Source organism: Chiloscyllium punctatum, chromosome 19 (genome assembly GCF_047496795.1).
Source record: "Chiloscyllium punctatum isolate Juve2018m chromosome 19, sChiPun1.3, whole genome shotgun sequence".
NCBI lineage: Eukaryota > Metazoa > Chordata > Chondrichthyes > Orectolobiformes > Hemiscylliidae > Chiloscyllium > Chiloscyllium punctatum.
Window position 1 is genome coordinate 83,535,036 of NC_092757.1, and position 22,576 is coordinate 83,557,611.

Genomic DNA, 22,576 nt, shown 5'->3' on the forward strand with positions numbered 1-22,576 from the left:
GCGCGCGCTCTCTCGCTCTCTCTCTCTGGCGCGCGCTCTCTCGCTCTCGCTCTCTCTCTGGCGCGCGCTCTCTCGCTCGCGCTCTCTCGCCTCTCTCTCTCTCTCCCCGCGCGCGCTCTCTCGCTCTCTCTCTCTCTCTCGCGCGCGCTCTCTCGCTCTCTCTCTCTCTCGCGCGGCGCTCTCTCGCGCCGCGCTCACTCGCTCTCTCTCTCGCGCGCGCTCACGTCGCGCTCTCGCGCGCGCTCACTCGCTCTCTCTCTCGCGCGCGCTCTCTCGCTCTCTCTCTCGCGCGCGCTCTCTCGCTCTCTCTCTCTCTCGCGCACGCTCTCTCGCTCTCTCTCTCGCTCTCTCTCGCGCACTCTCGCTCTCTCTCTCTCTCTCTCGCGGTCTCTCTCTCTCTCTCTCGCGCGCCTCTCTCGCTCTCTCTCGCGCGCTCTCTCGCTCTCTCTCTCTCTCTCGCGCGCGCTCTCTCGCTCTCGCTCTCTCTCGCGCGCGCTCTCTCGCTCTCTCTCTCTCTCGCGCGCGCGCTCTCTCGCTCACTCTCTCGCGCGCGCTCGCTCGCTCTCTCTCGCGCGCGCTCTCTCGCTCTCTCTCTCTCTCGCGCGCGCTCTCTCGCTCTCTCTCTCTCTCGCGCGCGCTCTCTCGCTCTCTCTCTCTCTCTCGCGCGCGCTCTCTCGCTCTCTCTCTCTCTCGCGCGCGCTCTCTCGCTCTCTCTCTCGCGCGCGCTCTCTCGCTCTCTCTCTCTCTCGCGCGCGCTCTTTCGCTCTCTCTCCGCGCGCGCGCTCTCTCGCTCTCACTCTCTCTCGCGCGCGCTCTCTCGCTCTCACTCTCTCTCGCGCGCGCTCTCTCGCTCTCTCGCGCGCGCTCTCTCGCTCTCACTCTCTCTCGCGCGCGCTCTCTCGCTCTCACTCTCTCTCGCGCTGCGCTCGCTCGCTCTCACTCTCTCGCGCAGCGCTCGCTCGCTCTCTCTCTCGCGCGCGCTCTCTCTCTCGCGCGCTCTCTCTCTCTCTCTCGCGCGCGCTCTCTCGCTCGCTCTCTCTCTCGCGCGCGCTCTCTCGCTCTCTCTCTCGCGCGCGCTCTCTCGCTCTCTCTCTCTTTCGCGCGCGCCTCTCTCGCTCTCTCTCTCTCTCGCGCGCGCTCTCTCGCGCTCTCTCTCTCTCGCGCGCGCTCTCTCGCTCTCTCTCTCTCGCGCGCGCTCTCTCGCGCTCTCTCTCTCTCTCGCGCGTGCTCTCTCGCTCTCTCTCGCGCGTGCTCTCTCGCTCTCTCTCTCTCGCGCGCGCTCTCTCGCTCTCTCTCTCTCGCTCTCTCTCTCTCGCGCGCGCTCTCTCGCTCTCTCTCTCTCGCGCGCGCTCTCTCGCTCTCTCTCTCGCGCGCGCGCTCTCTCGCTCTCTCTCTCTCGCGCGCGCTCTCTCTCTCTCGCTCTCTCGCTCTCGCTCTCTCGCGCGCGCTCTCTCGCTCTCTCTCGCGCGCGCGCTCTCTCGCTCTCTCTCTCTCGCGCGCGCGCTCTCTCGCTCTCTCGCGCGCGCGCTCTCTCGCTCTCCTCTCTCTCGCGCGCGCTCTCTCGCTCTCTCTCGCGCGCTGCTCTCTCGCTCTCTCTCTCTCTCGCGCGCGCTCTCTCGCTCTCTCTCTCTCTCGCGCGCGCTCTCTCGCTCTCTCTCTCGCGCGCGCTCTCTCGCTCTCTCTCTCGCTCTCGCGCGCGCTCTCTCGCTCACTCTCTCTCGCGCGCGCTCTCTCGCTCTCTCTCTCTCTCGCGCGCGCTCTCTCGCTCTCTCTCTCTCGCGCGCGCTCTCTCGCTCTCTCTCTCTCGCGCGCGCTCTCTCGCTCTCTCTCTCTCGCGCGCGCTCTCTCGCTCTCTCTCTCGCTCTCTCTCTCTCTCGCGCGCAGCCGCGCTCTCTCGCTCCCTCTCTCTCTCTCTCGCGCGCGCTCTCTCGCTCTCTCTCTCTCTCGCGCGCGCTCTCTCGCTCTCTCTCTCTCGCTGCGCGCTCTCTCGCTCTCTCTCTCTCGCGCGCGCTCTCTCGCTCTCTCTCTCTCGCGCGCGCTCTCTCGCTCTCTCTCTCTCGCGCGCGCGCTCTCTCGCTCTCTCTCTCTCGCGCGCGCTCTCTCGCTCTCTCTCTCGCGCGCGCGCTCTCTCGCTCTCTCTCTCGCGCGCGCGCTCTCTCGCTCTCTCTCTCGCGCGCCGCGCTCTCTCGCTCTCTCTCTCTCTCGCGCGCGCTCTCTCGCTCTCTCTCTCTCGCGCTCGCTCTCTCTCTCTCGCGCGCGCTCTCTCGCTCTCTCTCTCTGGCGCGCGCTCTCTCGCTCTCGCTCTCTCTCTCTGGCGCGCGCTCTCTCGCGCGCGCTCTCTCGCTCTCTCTCTCTCTCTCGCGCGCGCTCTCTCGCTCTCTCTCTCTCTCGCGCGCGCTCACTCTCGCTCTCTCTCTCTCTCGCGTGCGCTCACTCGCTCTCTCTCTCTCGCGCGCGCTCACTCGCGATCTCTCTCGCGCGCGCTCACTCGCTCTCTCTCTCGCGCGCGCTCTCTCGCTCTCTCTCGCGCGCGCTCTCTCGCTCTCTCTCTCGCGCGCGCTCTCTCGCTCTCTCTCTCTCTCGCGCACGCTCTCTCGCTCTCTCTCTCTCTCTCTCTCTCGCGCGCTCTCGCTCTCTCTCTCTCTCTCTCGCGGTCTCTCTCTCTCTCTCGCGCGCGCTCTCTCGCTCTCTCTCGCGCGCGCTCTCTCGCGCTCTCTCTCTCTCTCTCTCGCGCGCGCTCTCTCGCTCTCTGCGCGCGCTCTCTCGCCTCTCTCTCTCTCGCGCGCGCGCTCTCTCGCGCGCGCTCTCTCGCTCTCTCTCTCTCTCGCGCGCAGCTCTCTCGCTCTCTCTCTCTCTCGCGCGCGCTCTCTCGCTCTCTCTCTCTCGCTGCGCGCGCTCTCTCTCTCTCTCGCGCGCGCTCTCTCGCTCTCACTCTCTCGCGCGCGCTCTCTCGCTCTCACTCTCTCTCGCGCGCGCTCGCTCGCTCTCTCACTCTCTCTCTGCGCGCGCTCGCTCGCTCTCACTCTCTCTCGCGCGCGCTCGCTCGCTCTCTCTCTCGCGCGCGCTCGCTCGCTCTCTCTCTCGCGCGCGCTCTCTCGCTCTCTCTCTCGCGCGCGCTCTCTCTCTCTCTCGCGCGCGCTCTCTCGCTCTCTCTCTCTCTCGCGGCGCGCTCTCTCGCTCTCTCTCTCGCGCGCGCTCTCTCGCTCTCTCTCGCGCGCGCTCTCTCGCTCTCTCTCGCGCGCGCTCTCTCGCTCTCTCTCTCTCTCTCGCGCGCGCGCTCTCTCGCTCTCTCTCTCTCTCGCGCGCGCTCTCTCGCTCTCTCTCTCTCTCGCGGCGCGCTCTCTCTCGCTCTCTCTCTCTCTCGCGCGCGTGCTCTCTCGCTCTCTCTCGCGCGTGCTCTCTCGCTCTCTCTCTCTCTCTCGCTCGCGCTCTATCGCTCTCTCTCTCTCTCTCGCGCGCGCTCTCTCTCGCTCTCTCTCTCTCTCTCGCGCGGGCTCTCTCGATCTCTCTCTCTCTCGCGCACGCTCTCTCGCTCTCTCGCCCTCTCGCGCGCGCTCTCTCGCTCTCTCTCTCTCGCGCGCGCTCTCTCGCTCTCTCTCTCTCTCGCGCGCGCTCTCTTGCTCTATCTCTCGCGCGCGCTCTCTCGCTCTATCTCTCGCGCGCGCTCTCTCGCTCTCTCTATCTCTCGCGCGCGCTCTCTCGCTCTCTCTCTCTCTCGCGCGCGCTCTCTCGCTCTCTCTCTCGCGCGCGCTCTCTCTCTCGCGCGCGCTCTCTCGCTCTCTCTCTCACGCGCGCTCTCTTCGCTCTCTCTCTCGCTCTCTCTCTCTCGCGCGCGCTCTCTCGCTCTCTCTCTCTCGCGCGGGCTCTCTCGATCTCTCTCTCTCTCGCGCACGCTCTCTCGCTCTCTCGCCCTCTCGCGCGCGCGCTCTCTCGCTCTCTCTCTCAGCGCGCGCTCTCTCGCTCTCTCTCTCTCGCGGCGCGCTCTCTCGCTCTCTCTCGCGTGCGCTCTCTCGCTCTCTCTCTCTCTCGCGCGCGCTCTCTCGCTCTCTCTATCTCTCGCCGCGCGCTCTCTCGCTCTCTCTATCTCTCGCGCGCGCTCTCTCGCTCTCTCTCTCGCGCGCGCTCTCCTCGCTCTCTCTCGCGCGGCGCTCTCTCGCTCTCTCTCTCGCTCTCTCGCGCGCGCTCTCCTCGCTCTCTCTCGCGCGCGCTCTCTCGCTCTCTCTCTCTCTCGCGCGCGCTCTCTCGCTCTCTCTCTCGCTCTCTCTTACTCTCGCGCGCTCTCTCACGCGCTCTCGCTCTCGCTCTCTCTCGCGCGCACTCGCTCTCGCTCTCGCGCGCTCTCGCTCTCTGTCTCTCTCGAGCGCGCGCTCTCGCTCTCTGTCTCTCTCGAGCGCGCTCGCGCTCTCTCCCCTTTCTCGCGCGCAGCGCGCTCTCTCCCTTTCTCGCGCGCGCGCTCTCTCTCTCTTTCGCGCAGGCGCGCTCTCGCTCTCTCTTTCTCTCTCGACGCGCGCTCTCGCTCTCTCTCTCGCGCTCTCGCTTTCTCTCGCGCGCGCGCTCTCGCTCTTTCTCTCACGCGCGTGCTCTCGCTGTCTCTCGCTCTCTCTCTCTCTCGCGCGCTCTCGCTGTCTCTCACGCGCGCGCGCTCTCGCGCTCTCTCTCTCGCGCGCCTCTCGCTCTTTCTCTCGCGCACGCGCTCTCGCTCTTTCTCTCGCGCGCGCGCTCTCGCTCTTTCTCTCGCGCGCGCGCTCTCGCTCTCTCTCTCTCGCGCGCGCTCTCGCTCTCTCTCTCGCGCGCACACTCGCTATCTCTCTCGCCCTCTCGCGCGCGCGTGCTCTCGCTGTCTCTCGCTCTCTCTCTCTCTCGCGCGCACACACTCTCGCTCGCTCGCGAGAGAGAGCGAGAGACAGCGAGACCCGCGCGCGAGAGACAGCAAGAGCAAACGTGCGAGAGAGACAGAGAGAGCGAGAGACAGCGAGAGCACGCTTGTTCTCTTGCGCGCGTGCGCGCTCTCGCTGTCTCTCTCTCCCTCTCACGCGCTCTCGCTGTCTCGCTCTCTCTCGAGCGCGCTCTCGCTCTCTCTCTCGAGCGCACTCCTCGCTCTCTCTTTCTCGCGCGCCGCGCTCTCGCTCTCTTTCGCGCGCGCGCTCTCGCTCTCTCTCTTTCTCGCGCGCGCGCTCTCGCTCTCTTCGCGCGCGCTCTCGCTGTCTCTCACTCTCTCTCTCTCGCGCGCAGCGCGCGCTCTCGCTGTCTCTCGCTCTCGCTGTCTCTCACGCGCGCGCGCTCTCGCTGTCTCTCGCTGTCTCTCACGCGCAGCGCGCGCTCTCGCTGTCTCTCGCGCTCTCTCTCTCTCTCGCGCGCTCTCGCTGTCTCTCGCGCGCGCTCTCTCTCGCGCGCGCGCTCTCGCTCTCTCTCTCGCGCTCTCGCTTTCTCTCGCGCGCGCGCTCTCGCTCTCTCTCTCGCACGCGCGCTCTCGCTCTCTCTCTCGCTATCTCTCTCGCCCTCTCGCGCGCGCGCTGCGTGCTCTCGCTGTCTCTTGCTCTCTCTCTCTCTCACGCGCACACACTCTCGCTCGCGAGCGAGAGACAGCGAGAGCGCGCGCGAGAGACAGCGAGAGCAAACGTGCGAGAGAGACAGCGAGAGCGCGCTTGTTCTCTTGCGCGCGTGCGCGCTCTCGCTGTCTCTCTCTCGCTCTCGCTGTCTCTCTCTCTCTCCCTCTCGCGCGCTCTCGCTCTCGCTGTCTCTCTCTCTCGCTCTCGCTCTGTCTCTCTCTCCGCTGTCTCTCTCTCTCGCACGCGCGCTCTCGCTCTCGCTCGCACACGCGCGCGCTCTCGCTCTCTCTCTCGCGTGCTCTCGCTCTCTCTCTCACGCGCATGCTCTCTCGCTCTCTCTCTCTCGTGCGCGCGCTCTCGCTCTCTTTCGCGCGCGGGCTCTCGCTGTCTATCTCTCTCTCTCTTGCGCGCTCTCGCTGTCTCTCTCTCTCCCTCTCGCGCGCTCTCGCTGTCTCTCTCTCTCTCTCCCTCTCGCGCTCTCGCTGTCTCTCACTCTCTCTCTCTCGCCCTCGCGCGCTCTCGCTGTCTCTCTCTCCCTCTCGCGCGCTCTCGCTGTCTCTCACTCTCTCTCTCTCTCGCGCGCTCTCGCTGTCTCTCACGCGCGCGCGCTCTCGCTGTCTCTCTCGCCCTCTCGCGCGCGCATGCTCTCGCTGTCTCTCGCTCTCTCTGTCTCTCTCGCGCGTTTGCTCTCGCTGTCTCTCGCTCTCTCTGTCTCTCACGTGCACACGCTCTCGCTCGCTTGCGAGAGCGAGATACAGCGAGAGCAAACGTGCGAGAGAGACAGCGAGAGCGCGCTTTCGCTGTCTCTCTCACTCTCTCTCGCGCTCTCGCTGTCTCTCTCTCTCCCTCTCGCGCGCTCTCGCTCTCTCGCTGTCTCTCTCTCTCTCTCTCGCGCTCTCGCACACGCGCGTGCTCTCGCTCTCTCTCTCGCGTGCTCTCGCTCATCTCTCTCACGCGCATGCTCTCTCGCTCTCTCTCTCTCGTGCGCGCGCTCACGCTCTCTCTCTCTCTCGCGAGCGTTCGCTCTCTCGCACTCGCTCGCTCGAGAGAGAGCAAGAGCAAACGCGCGAGAGAGAGAGAGAGCGAGAGACAGCGAGAGCGCGCGCTGCGAAAGAGAGCGAGAGCGCACGCTCACGAGAGAGAAAGAGGGAGAGAGAGCACGCGCGCGCTCTCGCTGTCTCTCTCTCTCGCGCTCTCGTTGTCTCTCTCTCTCCCTCTCACCGCGCTCTCGCTGTCTCGCTCTCTCTCGAGCGCGCTCTCGCTCTCTCTCTCGAGCGCGCTCTCGCTCTCTCTTTCTCGCGCGCGCGCTCTCTCTCTCTTTCGCGCGCGCGCTCTCGCTCTCTCTCTTTCTCGCGCGCGCGCTCTCGCTCTCTTTCGCGCGCGCACTCTCGCACTCTCGCGCGCGTGCTCTCGCTGTCTGTCTCTCTCTCTCGCGCTCTCGCTGTCTCTCTCTCTCCCTCTCGCGCGCTCTCGCTGTCTCTCTCTCTCTCTCTCGCGCTCTCGCACACGCGCGTGCTCTCGCTCTCTCTCTCACGCGCATGCTCTCTCGCTCTCTCTCTCGTGCGCGCGCTCGCGCTCTCTCTCTTTCTCTCTCGCGAGCGTTCGCTCTCTCTCGCACTCACTCGCTCGAGAGAGAGCGAGAGCAAACGCGCGAGAGAGACAGAGAGAGCGAGAGACAGCGAGAGCGCGCGCGCGAAAGAGAGAGAGCGAGAGCGCACGCTCACGAGAGAGAAAGAGGGAGAGAGAGCACGCGCGCGCTCTCGCTGTCTCTCTCTCCCTCTCACGCGCTCTCGCTGTCTCGCTCTCTCTCGAGCGCGCTCTCGCTCTCTCTCTCGAGCGCACTCTCGCTCTCTCTTTCTCGCGCGCGCACTCTCGCTCTCTTTCGCGCGCGCGCTCTCGCTCTCTCTCTTTCTCGCGCGCGCGCGCGCGCTCTCGCTCTCTCGAGCGCGCTCTCGCTGTCTCTCACTCTCTCTCTCTCGCGCGCGCGCGCTCTCGCTGTCTCTCACGCGCGCGCGCTCTCGCTGTCTCTCGCTGTCTCTCGCGCTCTCTCTCGCGCGCTCTCGCTGTCTCTCGCGCGCGCGCTCTCGCTCTCTCTCTCGCGCTCTCGCTTTCTCTCGCGCGCGCGCTCTCGCTCTTTCTCTCGCGCGCGCGCTCTCGCTCTCTCTCTCGCTATCTCTCTCGCCCTCTCGCGCGCGCGCGTGCTCTCGCTGTCTCTTGCTCTCTCTCCCTCTCACGCGCACACACTCTCGCTCGCGCGCGAGAGACAGCGAGAGCAAACGTGCGAGAGAGACAGCGAGAGCGCGCTTGTTCTCTTGCGCGCGTGCGCGCTCTCGCTGTCTCTCTCTCGCTCTCGCTGTCTCTCTCTCTCTCCCTCTCGCGCGCTCTCGCTCTCGCTGTCTCTCTCTCTCGCTCTCGCTCTGTCTCTCTCTCGCTGTCTCTCTCTCTCGCACGCGCGCTCTCGCTCTCGCTCGCACACGCGCGCGCTCTCGCTCTCTCTCTCGCGTGCTCTCGCTCTCTCTCTCACGCGCATGCTCTCTCGCTCTCTCTCTCTCTCTCGTGCGCGCGCTCTCGCTCTCTTTCGCGCGCGGGCTCTCGCTGTCTATCTCTCTCTCTCTCTTGCGCGCTCTCGCTGTCTCTCTCTCTCCCTCTCGCGCGCTCTCGCTGTCTCTCTCCCTCTCGCGCTCTCGCTGTCTCTCACTCTCTCTCTCGCCCTCGCGCGCTCTCGCTGTCTCTCTCTCTCCCTCTCGCGCGCTCTCGCTGTCTCTCTCTCCCTCTCACGCGCTCTCGCTGTCTCTCACTCTCTCTCTCTCTCTCGCGCTCGCGCGCTCTCGCTGTCTCTCGCTCTCTCTCTCTCGCGCGCTCTCGCTGTCTCTCACCGCGCGCGCGCTCTCTCGCTGTCTCTCGCGCTCTCTCTCTCTCGCGCGCTCTCGCTGTCTCTCACGCGCGCGCGCTCTCGCTGTCTCTCACGCGCGCGCGCTCTCGCTGTCTCTCTCTCGCGCGCGCTCTCTCGCTCTCTCTCTCGCGCGCGCGCTCTCGCTCTCTCTCTCTCTCACGCTCTCGCGCTGCGCGCTCTCGCTCTTTCTCTCGCCCTCTCGCACGCGCGTGCTCTCGCTCTCTCTCGAGCGCGCACTCGCTCTCGCGCGCACTCGCTCTCTCTCGCGCGCACACTCGCTCTCTCTCGCTGTCTCTCGCGCGCGCTCTCGCGCTCTCTCTCTGTCTCTCTCTCGAGCGTACTCTCGCTCTCTCTCCCTCATGCGCGCGCTCGCGCTCTCTTTCTCGCGAGCGCGCGCTCTCTTTCTCTCTCGCGAGCACGCGCTCTTTTTACTCTCTCGCGCGCGTGCTCTCTCTCCCTCTTTCTCTCTCATGAGCGTGCGCTCTCGCTCTCTCTTTCGCGTGCGCGCTCTCGCTGTCTCTCGCTCTCTCTGTCTCTCTCGCGCGTTTGCTCTCGCTCTCGAGCGAGCGAGTGCGAGAGTGTGCGCGTGCGAGAGAGAGCGAGAGCGCACGCTCGCGAGAAAGAGAGAGAGCGCTCTCTCTTTCTCTCTCGCGAGCGTGCACTCTCGCTCTCTCTCGCACGCGCACACTCTCGCACTCGCTCGCTCGAGAGACAGAGAGAGCGAGAGACAGCGAGAGCGCTGCGCGCGAAAGAGAGAGAGCGAGAGCGCACGCTCACGAGAGAGAAAGAGGGAGAGAGAGCACGCGCGGGCTCTCGCTGTCTCTCTCTCTCGTGCTCTCGTTGTCTCTCTCTCTCTCTTGCGCGCGCTCTCGCTGTCTCTCTCTCGCGCGCGCTCTCGCTGTCTCTCTCGCGCGCGCACTCGCTCTCTCTCGCGCGCGCACACTCTCGCACTCGCTCGCTCGAGAGACAGAGAGAGCGAGAGACAGCGAGAGCGCGCGCAGCGAAAGAGAGAGTGCGAGAGCGCACGCTCACGAGAGAGAAAGAGGGAGAGAGAGCACGCGCGGGCTCTCGCTGTCTCTCTCTCGTGCTCTCGTTGTCTCTCTCTCTCCCTCTCACGCGCTCTTGCTGTCTCGCTCTCTCTCGCGCGCGCTCTCGCTGTCTCTCTCTCTCGCGCGCGCTCTCGCTCTCTCGCGCTCTCTCTCTGTCTCTCTCTCGAGCGCGCTCGCGCTCTCTTTCTCTCTCGCGAGCGCGCGCTCTCTTTCTCTCTCGCGAGCGCGCGCTCTCTTTCTCTCTCGCGAGCGCGCGCTCTCTTTCTCGCTGTCTCTCACGCGCGCGCACTCTCGCTGTCTCTCACGCGCGCGCGCTCTCGCTGTCTCTCTCTCGCGCGCGCTCTCTCGCTCTCTCGCGCGCGCGCTCTCGCTCTCTCTCTCTCTCACGCTCTCGGACGCGCGCTCTCGCTCTTTCTCTCGCGCGCGCGCGCTCTCGCTCTTTCTCTCGCGCGCGCGCTCTCGCTATCTCTCTCGCCCTCTCGCGCGCGCGTGCTCTCGCTCTCTCTCTCTCGCGCGCGCGCTCTCGCTCTCTCTCGAGCGCGCACTCGCTCTCGCTCTCGCGCGCACTCGCTCTCTCTCACGCGCGCACTCGCTCTCTCTCGCGCGCGCTCTCGCGCTCTCTCTCTGTCTCTCTCTCGAGCGTGCTCTCGCTCTCTCTCGCTCATGCGCGCGCTCGCGCTCTCTCGCTTTCTCTCTCGCGAGCGTGCGCTCTCGCTCTCTCTCTTTCGCGCGCGCGCTCTCTCGCTGTCTCTCTCTCTCTCTCCCTCTCACGCGCTCTCGCTGTCTCTCTCTCTCTCCCTCTCACGCGCTCTCGCTGTCTCTCACTCTCTCTCTCTCTCTCGCGCGCGCTCTCGCTGTCTCTCGCGCGCTGTCTCTCACGCGCGCGCGCTCTCGCTGTCTCTCACACGCGCGCGCTCTCGCTGTCTCTCTCTCGCGCGCGCTCTCTCGCTCTTTCTCTCTGCTCGCGCGCGCTCTCGCTCTCTCTCTCACGCTCTCGCGCGCAGCGCCTCGCTCTTTCTCTCGCGCGCGCACTCTCGCTATCTCTCTCGCCCTCTCTCGCGCGCGTGCTCTCGCTCTCTCTCTCTCTCGCGCGCAGCGCTCTCGCTCTCTCTCGCGCGCTCTCTCTCTGTCTCTCTCTCGAGCGTGCTCTCGCTCTCTCCCTCATGCGCGCGCTCGCGCTCTCTTTCTCGCGAGCGCGCGCTTTCTCTCTCGCGAGCGCGCGCTCTTTTTCTCTCGTGCGAGAGAGACAGAGAGAGCGAGAGAGAGCGAGAGCACGCTTGTTCTCTTGCGCGCGTGCGCGCTCTCGCTGTCTCTCTCTCGCTCTCGCTGTCTCTCTCTCTCTCTCCCTCTCGCGCGCTCTCGCTGTCTCTCTCTCTCGCTCTCGCTCTCTCGCTGTCTCTCTCTCTCTCGCGCGCGCGCTCTCGCTCTCTCGCACACGCGCGCGCTCTCACTGTCTCTGTCGCGTGCTCTCGCTCTCTCTCTCACGCGCATGCTCTCTCGCTCTCTCTCTCGTGCGCGCGCCTCGCGCTCACTCTCTTTCTCGCGCGCGCGCTCTCGCTCTCTCTCTGTCTCGCGCGCGCCGCTCTCTCGCTCTCTCTGTCTCTCTCTCTCTCGAGCGCGCTCTCACTCTCTCTCCCTCATGCGCGCGCTCACGCTCTCTCTCTTTCTCTCTCGCGAGCGTGCGCTCTCGCTCTCTCTCTTTCGCGCGCGCGCTCTCGCTGTCTCTCTCTCTCTCCCTCTCACGCGCTCTCGCTGTCTCTCGCTCTCTCCCTCTCACGCGCTCTCGCTGTCTCTCACTCTCTCTCTCTCTCTCGCGTGCGCGCGCTCTCGCTGTCTCTCGCTCTCTCTCTCTCTCTCTCTGCGCGCTCTCGCTGTCTCTCACGCGCACGCGCTCTCGCTGTCTCTCGCGCTCTCTCTCTCCCACGCGCTCTCGCTGTCTCTCACGCGCGCGCGCTCTCGCTGTCTCTCACGCGCGCGCGCTCTCTCGCTGTCTCTCTCTCGCGCGCGCTCTCGCTGTCTCTCTCTCTCACGCTCTCGCGCGCGCGCTCTCGCTCTCTCTCTCTCTCCACGCTCTCGCGCGCGCGCGCTCTCGCTCTTTCTCTCGCGCGCGCGCTCTCGCTATCTCTCTCGCCCTCTCGCGCGCGCGTGCTCTCGCTGTCTCTCGCTCTCTCTCTCTCACGCGCACACACTCTCGCTCGCTCGCGAGAGAGAGCGAGAGACAGCGATAGCAAATGTGCGAGAGAGACAGAGAGCGAGAGACAGCGAGAGCGCGCTTGTTCTCTTGCGCGCGTGCGCGCTCTCGCTGTCTCTCTCTCGCTCTCGCTGTCTCTCTCTCTCTCTCCCTCTCGCGCGGTCTCGCTCTCTCGCTCTCGCTGTCTCTCTCTCTCGCTCTCGCTGTCTCTCTCTCTCGCTCTCTCGCTGTCTCGCGCGCTCTTGCTGTCTCTCTCTCCGCGCGCTCTTGCTGTCTCTCTCTCTCCCCCTCTCGCGCGCGTGCGCTCTCGCTGTCTCTCGCTCTCTCTCTCTCTCGCGTGTGTGCGCGCGCTCGCTGTCTCTCGCTCTCTCTCACACGCGCGCGCTCTCGCTCGTCTCGCGCGCGCGCTCTTGTTGTCTCTCTCTCGTCGCGCGTGCGCGCTCTCTCACTCTCTCTGTCTCTCTCTCTCGAGCGTGCGCACTCACGCTCTCTCTCTCGCTCTCTCTCTCTCACACGCACTCTCTCGCTCTCGCACGCTCTTGCTGTCTCTCTCTCCCCCTCTCGCGTGCTCTTGCTGTCTCTCTCTCTCTCTCTCTCGCGCGCTCTCTCGCTCCCTCTCTCGCGCGCGTTCTCGCAGTCTCTCGCTCTCTCTCGCGCGCACGCGCGCTCTCGCTGTCTCTCGCTCTCTCTCTCGTGTGTGCGCGCTCTTGCTCTCTCTCTCTCTCGCGCGCGCTCTCGCTGTCTCTCGCGACCTCGCTCCCCCCTCTCGCGCGCGCTCTCGCTCCCCCCCTCTCGCGCGCGCTCTCGCTCCCCCCCTCTCTGCGCGCGCTCTCGCGTCCCCCCCTCTCGCGCACGCTCTCGCTCCCCCCCTCTTGCGCGCGCTCTCGCTCCCCCCTCTCGCGCGCGCTCTCGCTCCCCCCCTCTCGCGCGCGCTCTCGCTCCCCCCTCTCGCGCGCGCTCTCGCTCCCCCCCCTCGCGCGCGCTCTCGCTCCCCACTCTCGCGCGCGCTCTCGCTCCCCCCCCTCTCGCGCGCGCTCTCGCTCCCCCCCTCTCGCGGCGCGCTCTCGCTCCCCCCCTCTCTCGCGCGCGCTCTCGCTCCCCCCCTCTCGCGCACGCTCTCGCTCCCCCCCTCTCGCGCGCGCTCTCGCTCCCCCCCTCTCGTGCGCGCTCTCGCTCCACCCCTCTTGCGCGCGCTCTCGCTCCCCCCTCTCGCGCGCGCTCTCGCTCCCCCCCCTCTCGCGCGCGCTCTCGCTCCCCCCTCTCGCGTGCGCTCTCGCTCCCCCCCCCCTCGTGCGCGCTCTCGCTCCCCCCTCTCGCGCGCGCTCTCGCTCCCCCCCTCTAGCGCGCGCTCTCGCTCCCCCCTCTCGCGCGCGCTCTCGCTCCCCCCTCTCGCGCGCGCTCTCGCTCCCCCCCTCTCGCGCGCGCTCTCGCTCCCCCCCTCTCGCGCGCGCTCTCGCTCCCCCCTCTCGCGCGCGCTCTCGCTCCCCCCTCTCGCGCGCGCTCTCGCTCCCCCCTCTCTCGCGCGCGCGCTCTCTCTCTCTCTCGCGCGCGCGCTCCCCCCTCACTCGCTCGCGCGCGCGCTCTATCTCTCTCTCTCTTGCTCGCGCACGCTTTCTCTCTCTCTTGCTCGCGCGTGCTTTGTCTCTCTCGCTCGCGTGCGCTGTCTCTCTCTCTCTCGCACGCGCTTTCTCTCTCTCTCGCGCTGACTCTCTATCGCGCTCGCGCGCTGTCTCTCTCTCTCGCTCGCGCGCGCTGTCTCTCTCGCGCTGTCTCTCTCGCGCTGTCTCTCTCTCGTGCTCTCGTTGTCTCTGGCTCTCGGGTACTCTCTCTCTCGCGGCACATGCTCTCTGTCGCGCGGTCTCTCACTCACGCGCACGCTCTCTGTCGCACTCTCTATCGCGCTCTCTCTCTTGCCTGCATGCGCTGTATGTTGCGCTCTCTCTGTTGCGCTCTTTGTCTCACGCGCGCGCTCTCACTCTCGCGTCGCGCTCTCTCTCACGCTCTTTCTCTCTCTCTCTTTCGCGCGCTCTCTCTCGCGCGCGCACGCGATCTCTCTCTCTCACGCTCTCGCTCATTTTCGCACTCTCTCTCCCTTTTTCGCGCGCGCTCTCTCCTTAAGACTTGGTATGTAGTTATTTTCCTACAGGTTTCATTGTTTATAAAATCTAATGTTCCATCAACTATTCTGATTTTTTAAAAAGAATTTTTAACCTGGCTACTACATTTTAATCAGTGTGCGTGAATCTCTTTTGGCCTCTGCCATTCTGAGCTTTAAGTAATACTCATTGTTATTTTTATTTGAAATATCTGACCTCTCCGATACCTGCATTGAAAATCACTTACATAGTTTTTAATATCTGCACTAACTTTACAATCTTTGTTATAAGCATCCCAGGTCTATGTCTCTGTTTTGTATTATCCAGATCTTCCAGTTCAATATCTTCTAATGATAGCATGTTTGTTTATTCTCAGCATTTGTCTTCTATTCTCAGATTAATAATTCAATTTTGAATTTCATGTTTTTTTTATGTGGAACCTTAACCTGTTTAACCTGTGAACCTCCAGTCCATACATTGATAGATCTTTTCCAGCCCTGCTCACTGCTGCTTGCCTTAGGCATTTAAAAGTCAACTAAGTTTGTTGGACATCACTTTTATTTTTGTAAATGCATTTGTTATTTGATGAACTCAAATTTCTCCCAAGTGTTCTTTTAATCTCTCTTTCTTTCTTGATGGTAACTTCCTTTCTGACCTACTGTTTTTAGTTTTACAAACAAATTTACCATTTATATAGGTTTTTTTTAAATGATCACTCAATGTCTCAAGTCTCTTTACAGCCAGTGCAGTATTTTATCTGTGTAGTCACTGTTGTGATATATGAAATTCAGCAGTCAGTTTGCATACTGCAACCTCACAAATAGCAAAGTGGTAACTGGATAATGTTTTTTGTGATCCTGATTGAGGGATAAATATTAGCTAAGGAAACGAGAGATAGCTCCTTTACTTTTCTTTGAAATGGGAATATTTATGTCCACCCAAGAGTGCTTGTAGGGTTTGTTTTAACTTCTGATCTGCAAGATGACACCCTCAACAGTGCACAACTTTGTCAATGTTGCTTTGGAGTATCCCTGTTAGCCTGTATTGTGATAGCAGTGTCATTTGCTGAACTGGTCAATGTTACTGCTCTGCTAACCTTTCAGAAGACATTAGGACAGTGTCCACCTCTTCCGCATCAGTCTTGAGGTTTAGTGTGCAACCTTTAGTACTTCAACTGTTTAGTCCAAGTTCAGCCTGGTTCACTCACCATTCTCCCTTCTCAGCTCAAGCTGTTTCAATGTCTCTTTTCTTTTCTTTCCTAGAATTTGCATTTGTTCAAATCATGGGGTAAATCTTGGAAAGATTGTTGTCAGTGCCTCTTCTTTCCCCCCACTCCTCACCTCACCCCCCCCCCCCCCCCAATTTACCCCCAGAGGCATGGGAATCAGTTTAGCTCAGTTGGCTGAATTGTTGGTTTACAGAGCAGTGTGATGTCAACAGTGTGGGTTCAATTCCCATCACCTGTTTGAGAGTTACATGAATGGCTCTCCTTCTCAATCTCTTCCCTCACTGAGTTCTGGTGGCCCTCAGGTTAAATCACCACCCGTCGCTTCTCTCTGTCTGTCTCTCTCTCTCTGTCTCACAAGAGAGCAGCCCCTATGGTCTGGTAAGACATGTGCATGTCCATGACTTTTGATTCCAATCAGCACTGAGTTTTGCATTTACCTTAAGCTGTTAGATTAGATTAGATTAGATTACGTACAGTGTGGAAACAGGCCCTTCGGCCCAACAAGTCCACACCGCCCCGCCGATGATGTGAGACCTTGGGTATTCCAGCATTTTATTGAAAAAAAAAACCACGTTGAAGTTTTGTTGTGTGTACTGGCAGAATGCAGATGCTAGCCCATTGTTCCAAGGCCAGAATAGATTGAGGCAATAATAGATTAGGAGGAGTTAGGAAATGAAGCCAGCTGCTCAGTGGAAGACTTCAGCAGATTAGGAACGTTGGACAGGAAGCAGCATTGAGTTAAGAGCACCAGTAAAACTTTGTTAAAATGAGGAAATTGGGGGAAAAAAACTTGTCAGGCGTGTTTTAAGTTTCAGATCACATCAGGAAACCTCATTGCCCACTTATGAAGTTTTTAAATCAATGTTCCTGTTACTTTACTGGTCTTAAGCTATGAGTGCTTAATCTTATTTGACTAAGCACTTGGAGTATTGCATAACGTTCTGGTCACTGCATTATAGGAAGAATGTGGAAGCTTTAGAAAGGATTCAGAAGAGATTTACTAGAATGTTGTCTTGTATGGAGGGAAGATCTTACAAGGCAGGGCTGAGGGACTTTAGGCTGTTTTCATTAGGCAGGAGAAGGTTGAGAGGTGACTTAATTGAGCCATATAAGATAATCAGAGGGTTAGATAAGGTGGATAGTGAGTGCCTTTTTTCCTCATGGTGATGGCGAGCATGAGGGGGCATAACTTTAAATTGAGGGATGATAGGTACAGGACAGATGTCAGAGGTAGTTTCTTTACTTGGAGTAGTAAGGGCGTGGAACAACCTGCCTGCAACAGTTGTAGACTTGCCAACTTTAAGGGCATTTAAATGGTCGTTGGATAGATAGATATATATGAAAATGATGTGCTGTAGGTTAGATGGGTTTGCAGGTCAGCACATGGAGGGCCGAAGGGCCTGTACTGCATTGATATGTTCTGTGTTCTATGTTAATTACCACTGAGGCAACATTGGGAAGAATTGCTTTTACCAAGCCCTCAGAACCCTAGTTTTAAATGGGGTAAAGCAACAAATAAGGATAACACCGCTGTGCAAACTGTTCATAGCGTCTGGGCACCCCAGGCCAGCTGAATAAATTTTGTGAATTGGGCTGTTTACCTAAAATTGCTTCGCTGCATTCATTCAGTCTGTGATACATTGACCATTGAGTAATGGCATGAGTAATCTTTCTAATTGTGGCAGTAAGATCACAGCTTGTTCATTTGGGTTTTTAATTGAGATTAATTCTTTAAGCTTCAAATATTTATGAACAAAATTAAATTGTTTGGTTGAGACTGCTCAACCTTTTTTAGTATTGCTGACAGTCTCCCAACCCACAGTTTATGATGAAACCCTAGTTATGACTAACCTTATGTCACACCTTTTGCACACATCATGGATGGGGAATCATTTTCTGAGTAGAGGAAGTCTGTGAACAGTCTCACAATACAGAAATTGATACCCTTTGATCTTTGAGATGTCTGGGAAAGCTTCAGCCTAGATATTTGCTTCCTTGTGTAAAATCAGAAACAAAGTAAACACTGAAACAAGTATGATTTGTGAACCTTCCTGAGCTCAAATGAATATCACCAATGGCATCTTCTGGTTAGACATATCCAGTTACAGAGCTTCCTCTATATGAAAGTCCATGCATAACAGTAGGATTAAAATCACTACTGCACCACCCATGTTTAAAAAGGCTCATTATTTAGGTTATGTTATGAAAGTTCAGGATAGATCATCATTTGGAAACTTGTTCACTTTAGAACAAGCTTAACATTAATTTGTATTTCTATATTGTGTGTGTTAAGAAGGGAAGTTATAGTTTTTCTTTCATTTGAATCCTGAAAGTAGTGACAGGTGTCATACAGTTTGAAATGCATTTAAATGAGACTTCAAAACAAAATCTGTGCAGTAAATAGTTTAGTGTGACAGGAGAGAAAGATGGAAGTGTTTCCTATCTAACTGCTGCTGATCCCAATGTACTGACAAAACTATTCTTCCAGTTCTTACAGAATTGTGACCGCAGCACTAATGATCCCTGATTTGGTTGGAACCTTTGGCCATGGTTTCAATAAATTTGATTTGGGAAAATCAGAAACAGGACAGGCAGTGTGAGCAGTCAGCTCTTCAAGTGAAGATTTAGCAAAGTCTGCGAGAAAGTGTGCTGCATGTATGTGGAATTTTGACAGAATGGACCCTTTTTTAAAAAATCCTAGGTATGAAACAAGCCATGTTGCACCAAAACCATAGGAGATTGTAAGTGCAATAGAATTACTGAAACCTGTTTTCTCCCTTCATCTCCCACATCAACTATGAAAGGCAGTATTGCATTAAAGAGAGCATATTTCCAATGCTTGTAGCTCAAGAGAATAGAAGTCGGATCCAAGCTTTTGTTCATCCTTTTGAACCTTGATTGTCTTTCATGTGTGATCTTTAAAAGTTACAATTCTGATTATTTCTGCTTCAAAAATGGCTATGGTTAATCTGCCATGACATAGTCAAGATTGCTTATGACTAGGATTTGTGCCCCCACAAGTAGGCACTGTATATAGGTCACTATGATTTACAGATGTCTCTAACCTAGACTGTGTAAGTGCCTTAATTGCCACATGAAGGACTATGTATTGTTCACAATTGGACCCCGTGTGTGCGGAGGGAAAGAAGCTTATGTCACCCACTCTGACTTTGCTGCCACTTTGCATTGCCATTTCACATGTGACCCAGATGAGAACGGAAGACAGCACAGGTGATCTTTGACAGAGTGAGTTGCAGGATTTCCCCCCTACCCCAAGACCTTCTTGTTCCTTTCTTCCTTGCAATCCCCATTGACCCCATCAGCTGAGTTATTCTTATCCTTTCTTTTATATTTGCAGCTCCAAACATGTACCCCCTGAGTCCAGCCCTACAGCTTGACCATGCCGACCATGCGCTGCACTGTTTTCACTCCTTCCCTACCCCAGTCCAAAGTCAGGTTGGTGGTGACTGTTAATGACACCCCCACCCACAGTAAAGCATGTCCTTCATGAAGTATAGTCTCCTTTTCTTATTAAATTAACCTGTTCAGAGATGTTGTTATTACCTTCCAGAGTAGGTGGGACTTAGACAGGGCCTCCTAGCTAATTAGTCGGGACACTACGACTGGATCTCCCACTATTTCATATGTTGATTTGCCTTCCCTTCACAATTATTGTTCCTCTTTAAATCCCAGCATGCTGCCTTCAATCCCCAAATTGATATCTTTAAGTTGCTACCATAACACTGACCCTAATTTTTGTTTTTTTAAAAACCCTTGACTTTTAGTGAGCAGACCTGTAAGATTATGTGGCCCTACCCCCTTCCCTGACTGACTTGGAATGACACCCCTGAATGATCACTGTGCAGCTCAGCAACTGGTTTGGACTGGGGATTGAGCGTGTCCCATTCCCTGGATTGCAGTGATGCAGAAACTCTGGCCCTGACTGCTACAAGTGGCCAGCTAACCGTGTCTAAGTTCCTGAACTGAAATTGGTTCCTGCCCTTGATCTACCTTCTGGCTGAATTTTTCTCCTTGACAGAAGACTGCACCCCCTTAGACTTGGAGAGGATGCCATTGTTCTGAAAGACATGCAGTGTGTTTGTCTCGCTGGCTGCTGCCATGTGCTATCGGCATGGCATTGATGTAGTGTGATCTGGTCAAGAACATGTCTTCCTCCATGACTGATCAATGCAGACAAGAATGACAAACTGCCTAAATCTTTGTTTGAACTAAAAGCCAGTACATGACATAAATACTGTGAACCTGTAAGTCCTAAATGAGTAAAGCACAAAAAAGGCAACACAAGGCTGTAACCATGCAAGTGGGTGCTAAGAGAGTGAGTGAGGAGCTTTGAGGTTCACTCTGTTCCATCGCGTGAGATAGGTGCTTGTGCTTGCACATAGTGGCCTGGCATCAGCATTGCAATGAGCAGTACCGGTGCACTACACAATACCTCTTTGAAGGAAAGAATTGCATTTTAAAATGGATTGATCATGTGGTGAGGTTGGTGCACAGTCAGTGCCATCTGCTGGAAATGTGTTTTCTGCTCAGTGTGGGCCTTGATTACCTGGAGATGTTTGGGACTACTGTCCAAATAGATGCCCAGAGCAGCAAGTTTGAGCTGCAGCTGCTAGGTACCTGTCCTGACTTTCATTTCGGGATTTATCAGGCAGGTTTTACTCCTCAACGTGGGAAGATAGGAAGTTTCATAGAAATTAGGTGAAATTAAGTACCAAGAGATGTTAGGCCTCTCATGAGTGGCATTCTCACCTCACCATTCAAAACGTGAAAGGAAGCTTGGACTTTTCTGTTGTAAGTGTCAAGAATCATCTTTTTTCCAATCTCCATATTCCCTAAATGACTTGCCATTGCCCAAATTGTTCCAGGAGCTATGAAAACTCTGCTCAATATCTCTTTTTCTTTTATATATATATATATATATATATATAGAAAAATCTATAAAGATTGGAACTGTCTTCCAAGGAGAATATATTGACAGAGTTTTTGGAGATATTAAAAATCATGAGGCGTAAGTAAAAACTGTTCTTACTTGTGAAAGGTTTGAGAAGGGGCGAGAGGGCCCAGATTTAAGACTTCTCTCAAAAAGGCGTAAGTAATATGATTTTAAAAATAACCACACAGCAAATTATTAAGTCTAGAATAAACTGTCTGATAGTGTGGCTGAGGCAGATTCATTTTGAGGGATTCGAAATGGAATTGGGGGTTAACAGAAAAGGAAGACTGTTAGGGAGAAGGCAAGAGAATGGCACTAAGGGCACTACTCATTTAGAAAGTTGGTGCCAATACGATGAGCTAAATAGTACCTTGCAATGAAACAATTGTGACCTACAAAATATTGAGCCAAGACCCATTGAAGTTTAGAGTACTGCATGGCAATTACCTACGTTTGAATAAGATTCCTTATTATTTTGACAATGTGAATGCTGGGAGGATGTTCCCTGCAGTGGGGAAAATCTAGAGCTAGGAACACAGTTCAAAAGAGCGAACTTTTCTGACAGTTGTTAATGTTTGGTAGTCTCTGTCCAAGAGCAGTGGAGGATGGGTCAATGAATATATTCAAGGCTGAGTCAGAAGGATTTTTAGTTGCCAAGAATCAAAGATCATGTACAGGAGGCAAGAAGTGGAGTTAATGTCACAACCAGATCAGCCATGTTCTTATTGAATGGGGGAGTGATGGGTCAAATGGCATTCCCCTACTTTTGTTTCTTATGATCTTACCTTCTTTGTCTTTTTTTCTCACTTGTACTTAAGCCTAGAGGAGATGGGGTGAATTTATAGTTTGGCTTCATATTATCTGGCATGCCTTAGTTTAAACTATGTTTTTAAAACATGCACTAATCGTTTTTTTTCTTTTAAGTATTACATTTGCTGAGATCTTACTTATAACGGAACACACTGTTGTTTTGAAAGACATTGAACCCCTTTTACAGCTAAGGAGACAACTAATATCATGGATAGTCCAACTCCATAGATACAATGATGTCACCAGTGTCATAATTATGTTGGTTTTGTTACCCAACAGCTGCATTTCTTTTTTTTTGAGAAATCAATGAATAAAACCTAATGAAAGGTAAATTCAGTAACTTTACACTTCGCAGAATTTTAAGGTTCATGCAGACGAAGATGATCCAGAAAGAATCAAACAGATTATCAAAAGAGCAATTGAAGATGCTGACTGGATCTTGTCTAAAGTAAGTATGCTTTCTCCATTTTTGCCATTGAATTTCTAGATAATGTATCAAAGTGTTCTTGCACTGATAATGTGCCATCCAGAGCAAGATCAGTACTGCACCCAGCAAAGACATACTGTATAACAAAGAATGAATTGTTGGGAAAAGATCTACCTCTTTCTCAGTGTACTCTTCTCATTTAACAAATTGATATTCTCAGTTGTTGTGTCCCATTGGACATGCACTTCTTGTTGTCACACTTTGTCTACATTTATGATTAAACGTTTTAATTGTCAATATAAAGGGAGCATTTGAATCATGACTCTGATTCACTGTTGTCAATTTCAAGGGTACCTTTTTAATTCCAAATGTTATATCCTAGGAGGTTGGAGAACAGATTGCCTAATGGTAATACTGCTAATGATCTGGGGACTGGCGTTTGAATACGAGCATTGTGGATGGTGAAATTTGGGTTCAGTAATGTATAAGTTAGTATATAATGATGACCATGAAAATGTTTTTTGTTGTCATAAAACCTATCTGATTCACTAATGCCCTTTAGGAAATTAAATCTGTTGTCCTTACCTGGTCTGGCCTAAATATGACTCCAGACCTACAGCAGTGTGGTTGACTCTTACCTGCTCTCTGGGCAATAAGGATGGGCAGTGAATGCTGGTCTGGCCAGTGACACCCACATCCCATAAATTAATTTTTAAAAAACCTACATGGCGTCTCTCTGTAGGTCCGAGTTCATCAAGAACTTGCCAACTAGGACTAGCAAGAATATGACTGAACAACCAAAAGTGGCCTCTGTGAAAAGGATGAAAGCTTCCATATATGCAACCAACAGCTGGGGGTTCTACATGCTACAAATGAATTCATGGTGCTTAAGTTGCACTATGAGAGAGACAGAAATAAAAACAGAAAATGTTGCAAAATACACAAGTTGGTCAGCATTATTTCAGGAACAGGACAGCAGAATCTGAGCTGACATCCACATGTTTCCTTTTCTTCAAATAGTTTATAGTAGTGTGTTGAATGAGTTTCTCTGCACAGCATTCCTGATTTTTGGTCTGCTGTTAGATACATCAGAGATGAGCACAAACTCAAAACTGCAATGTTCACTTCCTATAATGTGATGGTGCTGGTATTGGACTGGGGTGGACAAAGTCAAAAATTACAGTACACTGGGTTATAATCTAACAGGTTTATTTGAAAACACAAGCTTTCAGAGTCTGATTCGTACTTCAGGTTGGACTATAACTCGGTGTTATGTGATTTTTGACCATTTCCTGTAACGAATGGGGTTGAGTCAGCTACGTGTCCGTTTTTATTCACATCTGTTATTTAACCTGTTTTGTTTGTTTTTAATTTTGTTT

At 56.2% G+C, this 22,576-nt stretch overlaps 1 protein-coding gene across 8 annotated transcripts in view; it reads left to right on the forward strand.

Moving 5' to 3' along the window:
- The window catches only part of lyrm9 (LYR motif containing 9), a 121,103-nt gene that overhangs the window by 11,934 nt on the left and 86,593 nt on the right, over positions 1-22,576 (forward strand). For 7 of the 8 annotated variants that reach the window (XM_072589874.1, XM_072589873.1, XM_072589872.1 and 4 more), the window contains exon 3: positions 21,126-21,218. In XM_072589874.1, the coding sequence (XP_072445975.1) occupies positions 21,126-21,218 (93 nt within the window). Of the gene's footprint in view, positions 1-21,125; positions 21,219-21,939; position 22,576 lie in introns of those variants that run through there. The other variant, XM_072589875.1, reaches the window with a different exon arrangement.